General features: G+C 43.0%; 1 protein-coding gene across 4 annotated transcripts in view; it reads right to left on the bottom strand.

Moving 5' to 3' along the window:
* The window catches only part of LOC143934248 (carotenoid-cleaving dioxygenase, mitochondrial-like), a 132056-nt gene that overhangs the window by 67588 nt on the left and 47842 nt on the right, over positions 1 to 16626 (bottom strand). The window contains exon 1 of one of the 4 annotated variants that reach the window (XM_077457695.1): positions 10512 to 10544. The exons of the other annotated variants lie outside the window; for them this stretch is intronic. Coding sequence (XP_077313821.1) covers positions 10512 to 10515 — 4 coding nt within the window. The 5' untranslated portion in view covers positions 10516 to 10544. Of the gene's footprint in view, positions 1 to 10511; positions 10545 to 16626 lie in introns of those variants that run through there. 4 annotated transcript variants of the gene reach the window in all.

The raw sequence follows: 16626 nt of genomic DNA on the forward strand, positions 1-16626 counted from the left end.
TTTAACCCCTCAATTCCCTGCCATACTCGGAGATACCCAGCAATACCCAGCCATAGACATCTCCCCCCCCCCCTTCCACCGCCCTCCGGTGGTTCTACCGACTCGCCAATACAATCAAAGCCAGAATTTTTTATTTTTTTATTTTATTTCAGGCTTTCCAGCCTAGAGGTGAGATGTGGGGTCTTTTTTGACCCCATATCTCACTGTAAAGAGGACCCGTCATGCCATATTCCTATTACAAGGGATGTTTACATTCCTTGTAATAGGAATAAAAGTGATCAAAAAATTTATTTTTGGGGAAAAAAAAAAAAAAAAAAGTCAAACTAAAATAAAGTAAAATGAACAAAAAAATTTTTTTTTAAAGTGCCCCTGTCCCCATGTGCTCGCATACAGAAGCGAACGCATACGCAAGTCCCGCCCACATATGAAAACTGTTCAAATCACACATGTGTGGTATCGCTGCGAACGTTAGAGCGAGAGCAATAATTCTAGCCCTAGACCTCCTCTGTAACTCAAAACATATAACCAGTAAAAAAAATGTAAAGTGTCGCCTATGGGGATTTTTAAGTAGCGACGTTTGGCACCATTCCACGAGCATGTGCAATTTTGAAGAGTGACATGTTAGGTATCTATTTACTCAGCGTAACTTCATCTTTCACATTATGCAAAAATTGGGCCAACTTTACTGTTTTTTTTTAGCACAAAAGTTTTTTCCAAAAAAAAGCATTCGAAAAATTGCTGCGCAAATACCGTGCATGATAAAAAGTTGCAACGACCACCATTGTATTCTCCAGGGTGTTTGCTAAAAAAAACATATCTAATGTTTTGGGATTCTATGTAATTTTCTAGCAAATAAATTATGATTTTTACATGTAGGAGAGAAATGTCAGAATTGTCCTGAGTGCTCCAGAACACCTGATGGCGCTCTGTGCATGTTGGGCCTCTGTATGTGGCCACACTGTAAAAGTCTCACATGTGGTATCGCCGTACTTGGAAGTAATAGCAGAATGTGTTTTGGGGTGTAATTTGTGGTAATCATATGCTGTGTGTGAGAAATAAACTGATCAATTATAGCTCTCCTTAATTTAAAACCAGCCTTTCTGAATCAGAAACAATTCAAATTAGTTCTTACACTCCTGATAGCCGCAAAGCAGACTATAGCCAATGCGTGGAAAACAGATGTGGTGAATATTGCAGAAACCAAAACATAGAATGAATCAATCTTTCATCCATGCTAAAATGGACGCTATAGATAAAAACCAGATGACAAAGTTTGATATCATATGGAAACCCTTGATTAAATATTATACGTCAGATAATATTGACAACCCAGTTTTATTGTTATGGTGATTAAGATTTTTTTTATAGAATTACAACATTAGATATATAAACCTCCTCCGGAGAATTATTCCCTCCCCTTCCCCTCCTATATACTTTTTATGTTCTTCCCTTACTATATAATACTTACTATAAACATACTTTAGAAGTTATGGTCAAAACTTTAAAATCATATTTTCTTTTAGACATATTTATATTTTCTTGGGATTAAAATGTTTAAAACTCAGCTATAAGAATGTTTTCAAATTCTAAAATATATAAGGCCATTTATTGTCATTCCCACGAGAATATCTTGAAATTCTTCTTTGCTTTGTATCATCCGTACTTCAATATGTCTACTTTTTATTTCTGGTATCACATAATTTGTCTTATATTCTGTACATGTAATTTATTTTAACATAAAATAAAAAATTTTGAACGAGAGAAATAAACTGATAATATGACACTTTTGTGAAAATAAATAAATGTAAAAAAGAAAATCTTGATTTTGCATTTTGTGGGAAAAAATGACAACTTCAAAAAACTCATCATGCCTCTTAATACATTGGAATGTCTTCTTTCCAAAAAGGGGTCATTTGGGGGGTATTTGTACTTTTCTGGCATGTTAGGGTCTCAAGAATTGAAATAGGCAGTCAGTACTTAAGGTGTGATCAATTTTCAGATATTGGCACCATAGCTTGTGGACTCTACAAATTGGTGGATATTATTTGGCATTTGTGAAAGTTATACTTATTTTTACCAAAGCTATGTAGTAGTATAAATTTTGGCCAAAATTTATGAAGAAAAAATTACTAATCTGCTAAATTTTATAACAGAAACAAAGAAAAAATTCATTTATTTTTTTAATTTTTATTTTTTACAGAATTTGGTATTTTTTCTTTTATAGCACAAAAAATAAAAAACAGAGCGGTGATTAACCACTTAAGGACCGCCGTATTGCCATTGTACGTCATCACAATGGCACAGGCACAAGCACGTACATGTACGTGCCTGCCTTCCATCGGGTGGGGGGTCCGATCGGACCCCCTCCCGCTGGATACGGCGGTCCGGTTCGCTCCAGGAGCGATCTGTGAGGGGATGGTCGTTGGTTTCTGGCCACCCCCTCTGGATCGCTCCTGGCCAATGACGAGCTTCCTCCCACTGTGTATTGTATACACAGGAAGGAGGAAGTGATGCCATTCTCCTCGGGGCAGTCTTTTTGACCGGACTACAAGGAGAAGACAAAAAGTAAGTGCACCAAAACACTACACTAACACATAGGTACACAACCCCCCCCCCCCCCCCGATCGCCCCCCGATCCCCCCCAGTCAGTGTCACTGATTGCATTGATCATTTCTTTACTGATCACTGCATTCAGTGTCAGTTGTAACAGTTAAAACTGTCAGGGCAGTTAGTGTTAGGTCCAGGGTAGCCCCCTATCACCCCCCAATAAGTATTTATCCCCCTGATTGCCCCTAGAGTTAACCCTTTCACCCCCTTTTGCCAGTGTCACTAAGCGATCGTTTTTCTGATCGCTGCATTAGTGTCGCTAGGTAGCTAGTTATTTTTTTAGGTTCACCGCCAGGTTTTTATAGCGTTAGGTCCCCCCATATACTACCCAATAATGGTTTTAACCCCCTGATTGCCCCTAGTTAACCCTTTCACCAGCGATCACAGTATAAGTGTCACTGGTGACGCTGGTTAGCCAGTTAGTTATTTAGGTTCCCCGTCAGGTTTTTATATAGCGCCAGGGACCCCCATATACTACCTAATAAAGATTTTAACCCCCTGATTGCCCCTAGTTAACCATTTCACCACTGATCACCGTATAAGTGTTACGGGTGACTCTGGTTAGTTTGCTTTTTATAGCATCAGGGCACCCACCATTTATTACCCAATAAAGGTTTAACCCCCTGATCACCCGGCGGGTGATATCAATTAGGTTTTAGGGTCAGGGTCTGCGTCGCCCCAGGCAGCGCTAGGTTAGTGCCAGTACCGCTAACACCCACACGCAAAGCATAAACCTCCCGTAGTGGTATAGAATCTGAACAGATCAATATCTGATCTGATCAGATCTATACTAGCGTCCCCAGCAGTTCAGGGTTCCAAAAAAAACGCATTGTTAGCGGGATCAGCCCAGATACCTGCTAGCACCTGCGTTTTGCCCCTCTGCCCAGCCCACCCAAGTGCAGTATCGATTGATCACTGTCACTTACAAAACACATAACTGCAGCGATCGCAGAGTCAGGCCTGATCCCTGCGATCGCTAACAGTTTTTTTGGTAGCATTTTATATTTAAATCCGGAAGGCAGTGCTTGGTTTTCGGGGTCCCGTACGTGGCTAGGCTCCCAAAAAGTCCCCCACATGTGGTATCCCCGTACTCGGGAGAAGCAGCAGAATTTATTTTGGGGTGTAATTTGACTTATGCCCATAGCATGTGTGAGCAATATCTCATTTAGTGACAACTTTGTGCAAAAAAAAAAAAAAAAGTTTGTAATTTTTCCGCAACTTGTGGCAAAATATAAAATATTCCATGGACTCAACATGCCTCTCAGTAAATAGCTTGGGGTGTCTACTTTCCAAAATGGGGTCATTTTGGGGGGTTTTGTGCTACTTTGGCATTTTATGGCCTTCGAAACTGATAGGTAGTGAGTGAAATCGAAAATTTGCACCCTTAGAAATCCTGAAGGTGGTGATTGGTTTTCGGGGTGCCGTGCGCGAATAGACTCCCAAAAAGTCCTACACATGTGGTATCCCCATACTCGGGAGAAGTAGCGGAATATATTTTGGGGTGCAATTCCACATATAACCATGGCATGTGTGAGCAATATATCATTTAGTGACAACTTTTTGTAATTTTTTTTTTGTCATTCAATCCCTTAGGACAAAAAAAAAAAAAAATATTCAATGGGCTCAACATACCCATCAGCAATTTCCTTGGGGTGTCTACTTTCCAAAATGGGGTCATTGGGGGGGGGGGGGGGGGGGGTTGTACTGCCCTGCCATTTTAGCACCTCAAGAAAAAAATATAGGCAGTCAAATTAAAAGCTGTGTAAATTCCAGAAAATGTACTCTAGTTTGTAGACGCTATAACTTTTGCGCAAACCAAAAAATATACGCTTATTGACATTTTTTTTACTAAAGACATGTGGCTGAATAAATTTTGCCCTCAATGTATGATTCAAATTTAGTTTATTCGATTTTTCTTATAACAAAAAGAAGAAAATATATTTTTTCTTCAAAATTTTCACTCTTTTTCCATTTATATCGCAAAAAATAAAAAATAAAAAAAAAATCGCAGAGGCAATCAAATACCATCAAAAGAAAGCTCCATTTGTGGGAAGAAAAGGACGCAAATTTCGTTTGGGTGCAATATTGCATGACCGCGCAATTACCAGTTAAAGCAGCGCAGTGCGAAATTGGAAAAAGACCTCTAGTCCTGAAGGTGTTTATTGGTCCGGGGCTGTAGTGGTTAAATACCACCAAAAGAAAGCTCTATTTGTGTGAAAAAAAAAGACAAAAATTTCATATGGGTACAGTGTTGCATGACTGAGTAATTGCCATTCAAAATGAGAGCACCGAAAGCTGAAAATTGGTCTGGTTATTAAGGGTGTTTAAGTGCCCAGTGGTCAAGTGGTTAATAGATGCCCCTTACTTATCTTTAGCCAGTAGTGCACTACATGTTTAAACTTTAATGTACCATTATAGGCTCTGGATGGCATTGTGTTGCCAATTTAGAAATGCCCAGCAGTGTTAAATTTTTATGTAAATTTTTGATTTAGTTTTAGCCAATCTTTTTACTAAAATGCCATTTTAATTTTAGTTGTATTTTAGTCATCTGAATTGTTTGTCATATTTTAGTTGACTAAAATAGTGTTAATTTAGTCAATGAATTTACCACTGGTTTTAACACATTGCTACCATCACCATCTTGTGGCCAAAAACATTACAGTCCTTTAATAAAATACTATTAAAACAATGTAGAGTAGTTGTGGATGCATGGAACCCCTTTGTTTAAAAGGAATCTTCACCAGAATACAAATAGCTGCAGTCACTTTGGAATTTTTGTTGGACTTTATGCACTTTAATGGTTTACATGCACTTTGAGACTGATTGCACTAAAACGACATGTTGGACATGTGACAATGGTCTTTTGAGGTTTTTATGATAATTAGTAGACAAGCATAAGCTCAGGTCCTGTTCACTATAAATCACATATTATATATGGTGTATGAGCACAGACCATTTAAAAGCAGCAGCGACCCAGTGTTTTCGATCTTTATATTTTTCATTTGCGCGAGTGATTTTATATTATTTTTGTGTGGGAAAGTGATATAGTTCTTATGTTTGTTGCTTGTCTTGTGTATCATACTAACAGCTACAGGCATTAATAGACTGGCTGTGACAGGGACATGGCACATAATTCCTGAAGGAGAGATAGTATTTCACCACCACTTCCAATGATTAGGGACCTACTGTATCACGTATGAATGTTTACCAAGTCTTAGCTGGAGAGTTGAAGCAATAAACTCCTAGAAAATGACTGAAGGTGCTGTGTGCAGCAGCCAAATACTTACCCGAGCCCCATCACGATCCAGCAATGTGCGCTCTCGGCTTTCCAGGAACTTTCCCTCATTAGCTCCCACTGCTGTCAATCACAGCCAGTGAGAAGAGGGGCAGGAATGAGACACCGCTTTGTTTCTGAATGGACACAGCATTGGCTCATGAGTGAGCCTGCTCAGGTGACCCATAGAAAGCCATTTGTTGTGGGGGCACCTAGCAGGGGGTGGAGCCAGGAGCACCAGCAAGGCACCTGAGAAGAGGAGGATCAGGGCTGCTTTGTGCAAAACCACTGCACAGAGCAGGTAAGTGACATGTCAAAAAATAAATAAAAAAATGACTAATACCACTTTAGGGTGATTGTGCTTTAGAGCAGTGATCATCAACCCTGTCCTCAGGGCCCACCAACAAGCAAGGTTTGATGCATTTTGGGGAGATGCAGACTAGAATACTGCAAGCACTCAGCAGAAAATGATCACCTGTCATGTATTTAAGTTATCTTGAAAACCTGGCCTGTTAGTGGGCCCTAACGGCAAGGATGATGACCCCCTTGTTATATTATGTAATACTTCCTTGCAGCAAAGAAGACACATTACAGCTATTAAAAACTTTGGCAGACAAGGGTCATAAATTAAATCAGTCAAGACTTCTGTTGTGTCAGACAAAGGTGACTGACTTAGGAGAAAATAAGTTCTCAGGGTTGAAGACTATTAGTTCTCAGAGTGCTTGTAGGCTGTGGAAGATACTACATGGCCTCAAACGGGTAATGAAATGCAACAGTTTCTAGGTCTCAACATTAGCAAAGGCTGGCCATACATTATATAATCTTCTTGTACAATCTTCCTTTAGAGTTACCAAAACCCATATAATATGGAGGTCAACCCTAAAGGAGTTAAGTTTGTATAAAATGTGGCAGGCCCTTGGAGTACACAGTTGAAAGTAAATCTAAAGGAAATGGAAGAAGAAAATTGTATAATGTATGGCCAGTCTTGGGGGTAGAGACAGGGCCAATTTAAAATCTGATGGGTCTCAAATCATCTTGATACCTAAATTGTGTGATCTTTTCTCTACATGAAAGAATCCTTTAGCTATCAAATCTGTTGTACATACAGGAGGGATGTTTGGGCTCTAAGAACACCATCAAGTCAAGCACGGAGGTGGAAACCATATGCTTTGGGGCCGTTTGTCTGCTAAAGATAAAGGTCAACTTTAACGCATTGAGGGACCAATGGACGGGGCCCATGTACTGTAAAAATCTTGGATGAGAACCAGCCAGAACACTGATGGGTCATGGATGGGTTTTCCAGCATGACAATGACCCAAAACATGCTGCTAAGGCAACAAAGGAGTGGCTCAAGAAGAAGCACATTAAGGTCACGGAGTGTCCTAGCCAGTCTCCACATCTTAATCCTATAGAAATGTAGCGGCCATAACCCTCGATGGGGCGGCCTTGACTTTTGGGCTTACCGGTTACCTCCGCTTGGCTTGTTCTTCCATGTCTAGGGGTTCCCAGGGTTAGTACCCAACGACTTTGGACGCGGACACCATAAAAGTCCTTTAGAAAGGTTTTTATTTGCAGGGGCAACATCCAACAAACACAGTCTCGTATGGGAACAGAGGGCAAGGGTGAAGAAACTCAGGCACCTTGAACTGCTAATCATTAGAAAGTCTCTAATGCAACCCAGAGAGTAGCCACTCTCAGCTGGGCGCTTCAAAGCTGAACAAATCTCTAGACAGATTATGGCAGTCAGCACCTTAATCCGGAAATTGCAAAGTCTGACCTTCAATAAATTTGCAACCGAAAGTGAACAGGAACCTTTCCTCAGTACCCGGAACGTTCTGTCTCCTAGGCAGTACTGGAAAAGCATGGATTCGTTAGGGTCCTTGACAACCCAGCAACCAGGCACTTCTTGGGATGCCAGCTTGTTGGCCCTCCTCCGAAGAGTCCTCCCCCAATCGCTTACACAAGCTGCGGTGCCCCTTCAAGTCGAGAGCACACCCGGACGCCTCGATTCCTCCCTCAGTTACTGCGCCTCAGACCAGCCGGTTCCGAGACTCGTGAACAGATGGATCCTTACCCCAGACCATGCGGGTCTAGTCAAACTTACCATGTTGGGGAGCAGCACACGCTCCCGTGACCGGGCCCCCTCGCGGAGCTACTCTGGTCAAGATTCAGGAACAGGCAGCTCTGGCCTAATGAACAACCCCCGAACATGTGACTTCAGCCTCTTAAGTACCCTTCCCCAGACTCCTCAGCGGGGCCAAACGCACCCACTGATTGGCTCCGGGAATGCTGATACTCAAAGCATCCAACCAGGCCTGGTTCTGGTCCTGTCATGTGCACCTACCTGTACACATGACCAGGCAGAACCCTAACACAGCTCAGCCAAACTGATGCCCAAGTTAAACCTGCACAATCAACCCCTTTACTGTTCTGAGGAAAAACAAAAATTTGTACATAGCGGACACCTTGTCAAAAGTGTCGCCGCTACAGAAACTTTAGAGGAATCTAAAACTTAAGTTGCCAAGAAACTAAGGATTTAGAGAAGATCTGTAAAGAGTGGACCAAAATACCTCCTGAGATGTGTGCAAACCTGGTCACCAACTTACCTCCACCAAGGTCTAAGTCATGTTTTGCTTGGGGATCAAATACTTATTTTACTCACTGAACTGCAACTTAAATTTATAACATTTGTGTCATGTGTTTTTTGGATTTTTGGTTGATAATTTAAAATACACCCATGATAAAAATGAGACCCTTTGTTTCTTTGTAAGTGGATAATTTATATGTACTATATAAATCTCAGAACTTTTCCCCCACATTTAATGTAACCTATAAACTGTACAACTCAATTGAAAAGCAAACTTAAATCTTTTCGGAGGAGGGGTGGGGTGGTGTACACCTTATTACTGGGGATGTAGCTGTGTTCGGAAATTAAACAATCACATTTAAACTCATGTTAAGTAGGAGTTAGTACATGAGTTAATGTGCCTCTGATTAACCCAAAGTAAAGTTCAGCTGTTCTAGTAGGTCTTTCCTGACATTTTCCGAGTCACATCCTACAGCAAAAGCCATGGTCCACAGGGAGCTTCCATCTTAATGTTAAAAGGTATCAGTTAGGAGAAGGGTACAACATTTCCAAGGCATTAGATATGCAATGGAACACAGTGAAGACCATCATCAAGTGCAGAAAATGGCACACCAGTGACATTACCAAGAACTGAAAAAATAAAAAATAAAAAATTGAAACACTCCTAAAGCCAAATCAGCATAAACTTGATTTGAAGAAAGGGTAAAGAGCCACAGGGCCCTAATTTGGACAATGATACAGAGCAAGAATATTGTATTAACAATAAGTCATATCAAATAGGTCAAGTAAAAATAGAATTAGGCCCCTTTCACACGAGGACCGCATGTCTGCATTTCATCCATGCGTTTGCGGATGAAATACAGACATACATCCCTATGGGATAGCGGGTGTCCGTAGTTGAAACCACTGACACCCGATATCGTCCATCTCCGCAGGCGGAGGAAAATCCTGTTTTTCTATCCATCTGCATGAACTACAGACAGTCTGTGTTCATCCGATCCCCCATAGAGGAGAGCGGAGATCAGACAGGGCGGTCCCTGCACAGTGTGCCGGGACCACCCTGTCATCTGTCGGCTCAGCGGGGATAAACAGAGCGATCCCCGCTGAGCAAGCTGATGTTCATGGGGAAGATCATCATGGATCCATTCCGTGTGAAAGGGGCCTAAAAAAAAAAAAAAAAAAAAAAAAAAAAAAAAAAAAAAAAAAAAAAAAAAAAAAACACCACACATACAATAGGTATGATAGTAATGAGTATCTAGTGTAAACAAGAGAATTGACATCAAATTAACAGCAGTGAGCCCCTATACAGTAACCCGTTTCGCTGCATCAGGACACACTTGGGGGTAGCTGGAAGGAACAGGTCTCACTATCAGAAGATAACCCCCCCCAAACAAAACACCCCAGCACCTCACACAACTTTTAAACATTGCTATATCTAGAGGACATACACACAGATACAGAGCTTCCCTGTCAGCATAGAAATCTCTCCGCATGGAGAGCTCAGAAATAATCACCCTGTAAAGCAGGAGGCACTTTCTTACTAATACCAGCAACCATGTATAGGGCTGCAATAGTCAGCATATTAATCCAAGTTACTATACAGAAAGCAGCCAAATTGAACATTCAAATAGGTGATAGCATATAAAAGATCTACTTGAATGCATAAAGATATATAGATACGAACATAAACTCATATGGTTCACCAGGGGAGCAAGGAGCTACACCATAAGTATCAAGATAATTAAAAGGGGAGAGTAGAGGAGAAGGGTAGAACAACCAACATCCTTTCACCTGTTTTCAGTCCACAGTAACAGGAGCTTCAACAATAACCCATATGGACAAATATATATTGCCTCCAAACTGGATATATCAAACTCTCCTATACCTGCCCACAGTCAATATAACGATATAGGTTCCATAGGGATATTTAAACCAGCTGCAAGGATAGACGAAACAAAGAGGAAAAAGGCATCAGGAAATTGCTCAAGCAGCTAATTAGAGCAAAGCAATGCAGCATAAGATGACCATTGCCCAACAGCTTACCCATAGCAGCATACAGTCCAGTGCCTCCCCGGTATAAACAAACCACACTGAAGGTGTTGCTGTGAACTATTTATATCTGCCCCTCCTCACAGGCAGCTGTAGATCGTTACCCCATTGGGCGCCGCCCAACCACACAGGCACATACAGAGAAGGGAAGAAGCCTCCAGTCCATACATGCCCAGTCGGAGGATACATGCTGGCCAAACATTAATTCACATACATGAGAGAAGATCCCATAGGGGAAAACAATGTCAGCACTGCTTAGAACATTCCTATGACCAGTGGTGGTACGTCCATAAAGGGTGCAGGAGCGCCTCCACATCTCTCCTGGCACCACTCTATCACCATAGATAGATTTGTGCATTGCATGAATCTATCCATGGCCACCGCTGACACACCCTATTCAGGTGTCCGGCACCTTTTCAGGCGCCAAGAACCTGAAATACAGGGAAGGTTTTTTGGAAGCACCTGATTAGAGCCGTGTGTTAGCAAAGCGAAGGAATTCGCTTTGTTAACACTGGTGCTTTGCTAACATCAGGTGCTTGGGTCTGTTACCTGTCACCTGACTGGCTGAAATGTCAAGCGCTGTGATTGGACGCCTGATAGAGAGAATGGAAGAAGACATCGAGGATCACGCAGGACACCGCTGCTGACCCGCTGCGAGACAGGTAAGTGCAGGGCGATGCACACTGGCAGCAATTGATGGGGCAGAGTAGTGACTATTGATGGGCACACTGGCAGCATTTGGTGGGGCACAGTAGCGGATATTGATGGGCACACTGGTAGCAATTGATGGGGCACAGTAGCGGCTATTGATGGGCACAGTAGTGGCTATTGATGGGCACACTGGCAGCATTTGATGGGGCACAGTAGCGGCTATTGATTGGCACACTGGCAGCAATTGATAGGTCACAGTAGCAGCAATTGATGGCGCACAGTATCGGCAATTGATGGGCACACTGCCAGCAATTGATGGCACAGTGGCTGCGTTTGATGGGCACAGAGCTGTATACAGTGCTGGGATTGGAAAGGAGCTCTGCCAAGTGACCTGCCAGGAGTCCTCATCCTCAGAGGACAAGGATTACCTTTGGAGAATCAGATTTAAAGAGGAACTCTGGGAATTCAAAATTCTTAAGCCACTTTGAGTATCTTGGTGTGCGTTGGATGTATCGGCATGCACGTTGGAAGTAGTGGGGGGGGGGGGGGGGGGGCTAGGTCAACTTTTGCATCGGGCCCACAAGCTTCAGGCTACGCCTTTGTCTCTTGTCATTGCCTAGAGCTCCAAATACCCAAATTGTTGAAGGATGGATAATTAAGAAAAAAGGAAAATACCATTCCATATAAATGTGACAAGGCAGTAATGAAAAGAACGCATGTCCGATGGATATGGCAAATACCAATAAAAAAATATACTTGACCCAATCATAACTATGTATTGTTCCACATACAGTTTTCATTATTGTCCATAATGTATACATACACACATATCATGTTACATATTTATATATTGAATACATAATTTTTTTATACTGAGTACCTGATACTGGTACAGATCAAAAAGCAGACTTATGCAGGCAACTAGAATGGCATGAAGGCTAAATAAGAGGGACAAAAATAACAAGGATGTAAGACTTAAATATGCAACATCCACATGGCAATGTTGCCTAAAAAGGCACATGAGATCAATGGATTCAACACGCATCATATATACATATAAATGTGCAACAACATATTTCCTTATCCGCTTATTATTAGAGAAACAGTCTAAGACCGTGTACACATGACCGTACTTTCCAGCAGGCTAGGTCCGACGGTCTTCCTGACGGACTTTCCGAATGAACGGACTTGGCCACACACAATCACACCAAAGTCAGACGGATTTGACTGTGATGACATATGACCGGACTAGAATAAGGAAGTTCACAGCCAGTTGCCAATAGCTGCCCTAGTGTCGGTTTTCGTCCTTCGGACTAGCACACAGACGAACGGATTTTTAGACCGGACTCAAGTCCGTCGGAAAGATTTGAAACACGTTCTAAATCTAAAGTCCGTCTGATTTTTTGACAGCAAAGGTCCAATGAAGCCCACACACGGCCGAATTGTCAGACGGATTTGTTCCGTCGAACCTTTGCTGTCGAAAAGTCCGGTTGTGTGTACACGGCATAAAGCTTAGAGCATCACTGAATCCCGGGAATTGTGAGACATGTAGGTCATACACCGTTTAGTTTCTCTCTGTAGGATCCACTGATCAAAATTGCCTCCTCGTGGGTCCTCATAAATCCTGTAGAGGGTGGAAAATTTGAATACAAATATGTAGATTATCCCCTTTTATGGACTCTGCCATCAGGAAGTGTAACTAATGGTCCCTCCATAAGTAAATGGTAATTGCCATTTACTTATGGAGGGACCAGTGGCAGTGCGTCCATAAGGGCGCACAGGCACCACCCCCTATCTCCAGCCACCCCCTCTAGCACCAATAGATAGATTCATTCAATGCATGAATCTATCTATGGCCGCCGCTCCCACCCCCTATTCAGGCACCCGGCCCCTTTTTTGGGCGCAGGGTGCTTGAATTACAGTGGCGGGGGGTGGGTTTGAAGCACCTGATTAGAGCCATAGGCACTAATAGGCGTCAAAAAAGGTGAGCATGGCGCTCGCAGGTCACTCAGCTGTGTGTTAGAAAAGAAAATTAATATTCGCTTTGCTAACACTAAACCACCTCTCGGACAATCAGGTGTTCGGATCTGTTACCCATCACCTGATTGGCTGAAATGTCAGGCGCTGTGATTGGATGCCAGGCTTCAAATCATAGCAGAGCACGGGAAGAGAAGACAGGAGAAGACATCGAGGAGCCGTCCCACCGTCCCCGAGACAGGTAAGTGCAGACAGCAGGCCAGCGAGGGGCACTCTGGCAGTATTTGATATGGCACAGTGGCTGGGCACAGTGGTGGCAATTGATGGACACAGTGGTGGCAATTGATGGGCACAGTGGCGGCAATTGATGAGCACAGTGAGAGAAATTGATGGCACAGTGGCTGCGTTTGATGGCACAGTGGCGGCATTTTATGGGGCACAGTGGCTGCGTTTGATGGCACAGTGGTGGCAATTGATGGGCACAGTGGCTGCGTTTGATGGGCACAGTGGCTGAATTTAATGGCACAGTGGCTGCGTTTGATGGCACAGTGGTGGCAATTGATGGGCACAGTGGCTGCGTTTGATGGCACAGTGACACCATGTTGCCTTCAAACATAAGTATGACCCCCATGTATTAAAATTTGCAGCCCTCAATAGGATTTATGAGGACCCATGAGGAGGCAATTTTGATCAGCGTGTCCTACAGAGAGAAACGAAATGGGTGTATGACTTACACGCCACATCATTTCCAGGATTAAATGATGTTCCAAGCATTAGACTATTTCTCTAATAATAAGCGGATAAGGAAATATGGTGTTGCACGTTTATATTTATATATGGTGCGTGTTTAATCCATTGCTCTCATGTGCCTTTTTAGGCAACATTGCCGTGTGGATGTTGCATATTTAAGTCTTACATCCTTGTTCTTTTTGACCCTCCTATTTAGCCTTCATGCCATCCTAGTTGCCTGCATACGTCTGTTTTTTGATCTGTACCAGTCAATATACAAATATGTATATTTTATACCTTCTTCCCTCAGCCAGAATACTGATGATGGGTATGTTTTGGAGCTGTTTTTCTTCAGCTGGGACAGGGGCCTTAATCAAGGTAGAGGGAATTATGAACAATTCCAAATACCAGTCAAAATTGACACAAAACCTTCAGACTTCTGCTAGAAAGCTGAACATGACCCAAAGCATAGATCCAAATTAACAAAGGAATGGCTTCACCAGAAGAAGATTAAAGTTTTGGAATGGCCCAGCCAGAGCCCAGACCTGAATCCGATTGAAAATCTGTGGGGTGATCTGAAAAGGGCTGTGCACAGGTGATGTCCTCGCAATCTGACAGATTTGGAGTGTTTGTGAAAAGAAGAGTGGGCAAATATTGCCATGTAGGGATGGGCGAAGGGTTCGCCTTGAGCCTGAGTTCAGGCCGAACTTTGGCTGTTCGGACGTTCTCCAAACAACCAAATTATCAAGTCATTTGACCGTTTGCAGCCGAATGACCACAATGCACTGCGCCGATGCACAGTGCATTGAAAGCCCTGATTGGCTGAAGCAGTAAAAGCTTTGCCCAATCAGGGCACAGAGCACTGTCAGAGCCAAGATTGGATGCTGTTATGCTGACTGTATCCAATCATGGCTCATTGCTCTTAATTCCACACTATAAACTTATTCTTTCCATAGATTTTTCAGTGATAGCCAGATGCAGAGCATGTAATAATTTAAAATTACATAATGGACCTCATTTTGCTAATAAAGTCTGAAAGGAAAATTGTAACTTTTGGGAAATTGACCAGAAACAAGTATGTGTAAAATCTCCCTGGCAAATGGATAATTAAAGGAGAAGTACAGCTGTTTGGCTGTACTTCCCCTGTGGATCACAGGAGTGTAGTTCGTTCTGCACTTCTGTGACCAGTTTTCAGCAGTCAGCGGGCTGAAGACCACTGTTGGCTGATGTCACAGAGCTGGTCCAGGCTTGGGAAAGATTGTGACCATATGTTGGAATCTAACCACATGCCCGGACCAGCACCTGGCTCAGCCTTTTAGCAAGCCGCTGAGAGCCTGAGCTGGCCGCTCTCACCCCCTTCACAGCTTAGTGCTGCAGTGATTGACAGTCACCAGCTCTCTGCTTGGGGAGCTCTGAGAAACAAGCAATTAGTGGTGTTTGATTGCTCGGTTTTAGAGCCTGCAAGGGACAGATGCTGCATCCACCTAGGTAAGTATGATTCCCGAAAAAACAAACTTCCCATACTAATCTTTTAAAGATCATAAATGGGATTTTAACCTGTTGCCGCCTGCCCACCCTCATATGACGGCGGAGCGGTGGGGCCCTTGTTCTGGGCCGCCGTCAAATGACGGTGGCTGATTCACACAGGGCATGCTCGCGGGTGTGCAGCCCTGCACTGTCAATGGCGGTGTGTCCCCAAGACACAGCATGTCACCGACAGGGGTGAACAGTCATTGGGCATGGCTGTTCACGTTGTGATCGGCTGCGATTAAGTCGCGGCCAATCACAAATGGGTATTCCCCGCTTTAGACCACGCGTGCGCGTGATCGGGAGCGCTCAGCGCAGTCATGTCGTTGGTTGCGTGTTCCCAGGAATACTGCTTGTCACTGACAAGGGTAAACAGCCAAAGGCTGTTTACCACGTGATCGGCTGTGATCCATTCACAGTCGATCACTAAATGTAAACAAAGACTGGTTACTAGCTGTTACTGGCTCTTCTCTCCTCACACACCGTTTCCAGTGTGAGGAGAGAAGAGCCAGGAGCTGTGAGTTATCTATGTGTGTGCTGTAGTTTACTGCACCAAGACAAAAAAGAGAAGCTGTCACATGCCCCCCCATTACAGCTGTCACCCAACAGTCACATCAGTCACCACATCAGTGCTTATAAAAAGATAGAGAGAGTGGGACTTTAAAGGTACATAATATGGAAGCAACACAAATTATATTATAAAAATACAAAATTTATTTAGAAAGACATTTCTAAAAAAAAGTAAGGAATACAGTTACAGTCATATCCATAGGTGTACACATATTGCCTATTAACGACAAATGAATGCACTGTAGTCGCATACAAAATATTTCCACGTCCAATGATTTTGACATGTTTTACCAGGACGGCTTCATCAGGAAAACGAGGATGGGGATATTTAATTAAAATATAATATAAGAAACATGACATGCTCAACCTTAGATGTGTAAACAAAAAAGAAACAAAAATTAGTAAATCACACTTCAAAGAATTTAACAAAGTATAACTTACACAAGCATGACCATGGGCGTCCACAGGTAGGGGCAAGGGGGGTCAAGCACCCCCCCCCCCTGGAATCAGGGATCTGATCTTATCCCATCAAGGTGCTGTCAAGCCCCACAATTAATGTAGTGTGACTGCGGGCTCTTTTCCCTGCTCAGTCCAGCAGAGGACTCGGGAGCGCAGTGTCAGGAGAAAGGTGAGCTGTGGTCTATCAGAGGTTTCC

Source organism: Lithobates pipiens, unplaced genomic scaffold, assembly GCF_037356315.1.
Source record: "Lithobates pipiens isolate NorthernLeopardFrog02 unplaced genomic scaffold, aLitPip1_a1.2 Scaffold_27, whole genome shotgun sequence".
NCBI classification, from domain to species: Eukaryota; Metazoa; Chordata; class Amphibia; order Anura; family Ranidae; genus Lithobates; species Lithobates pipiens.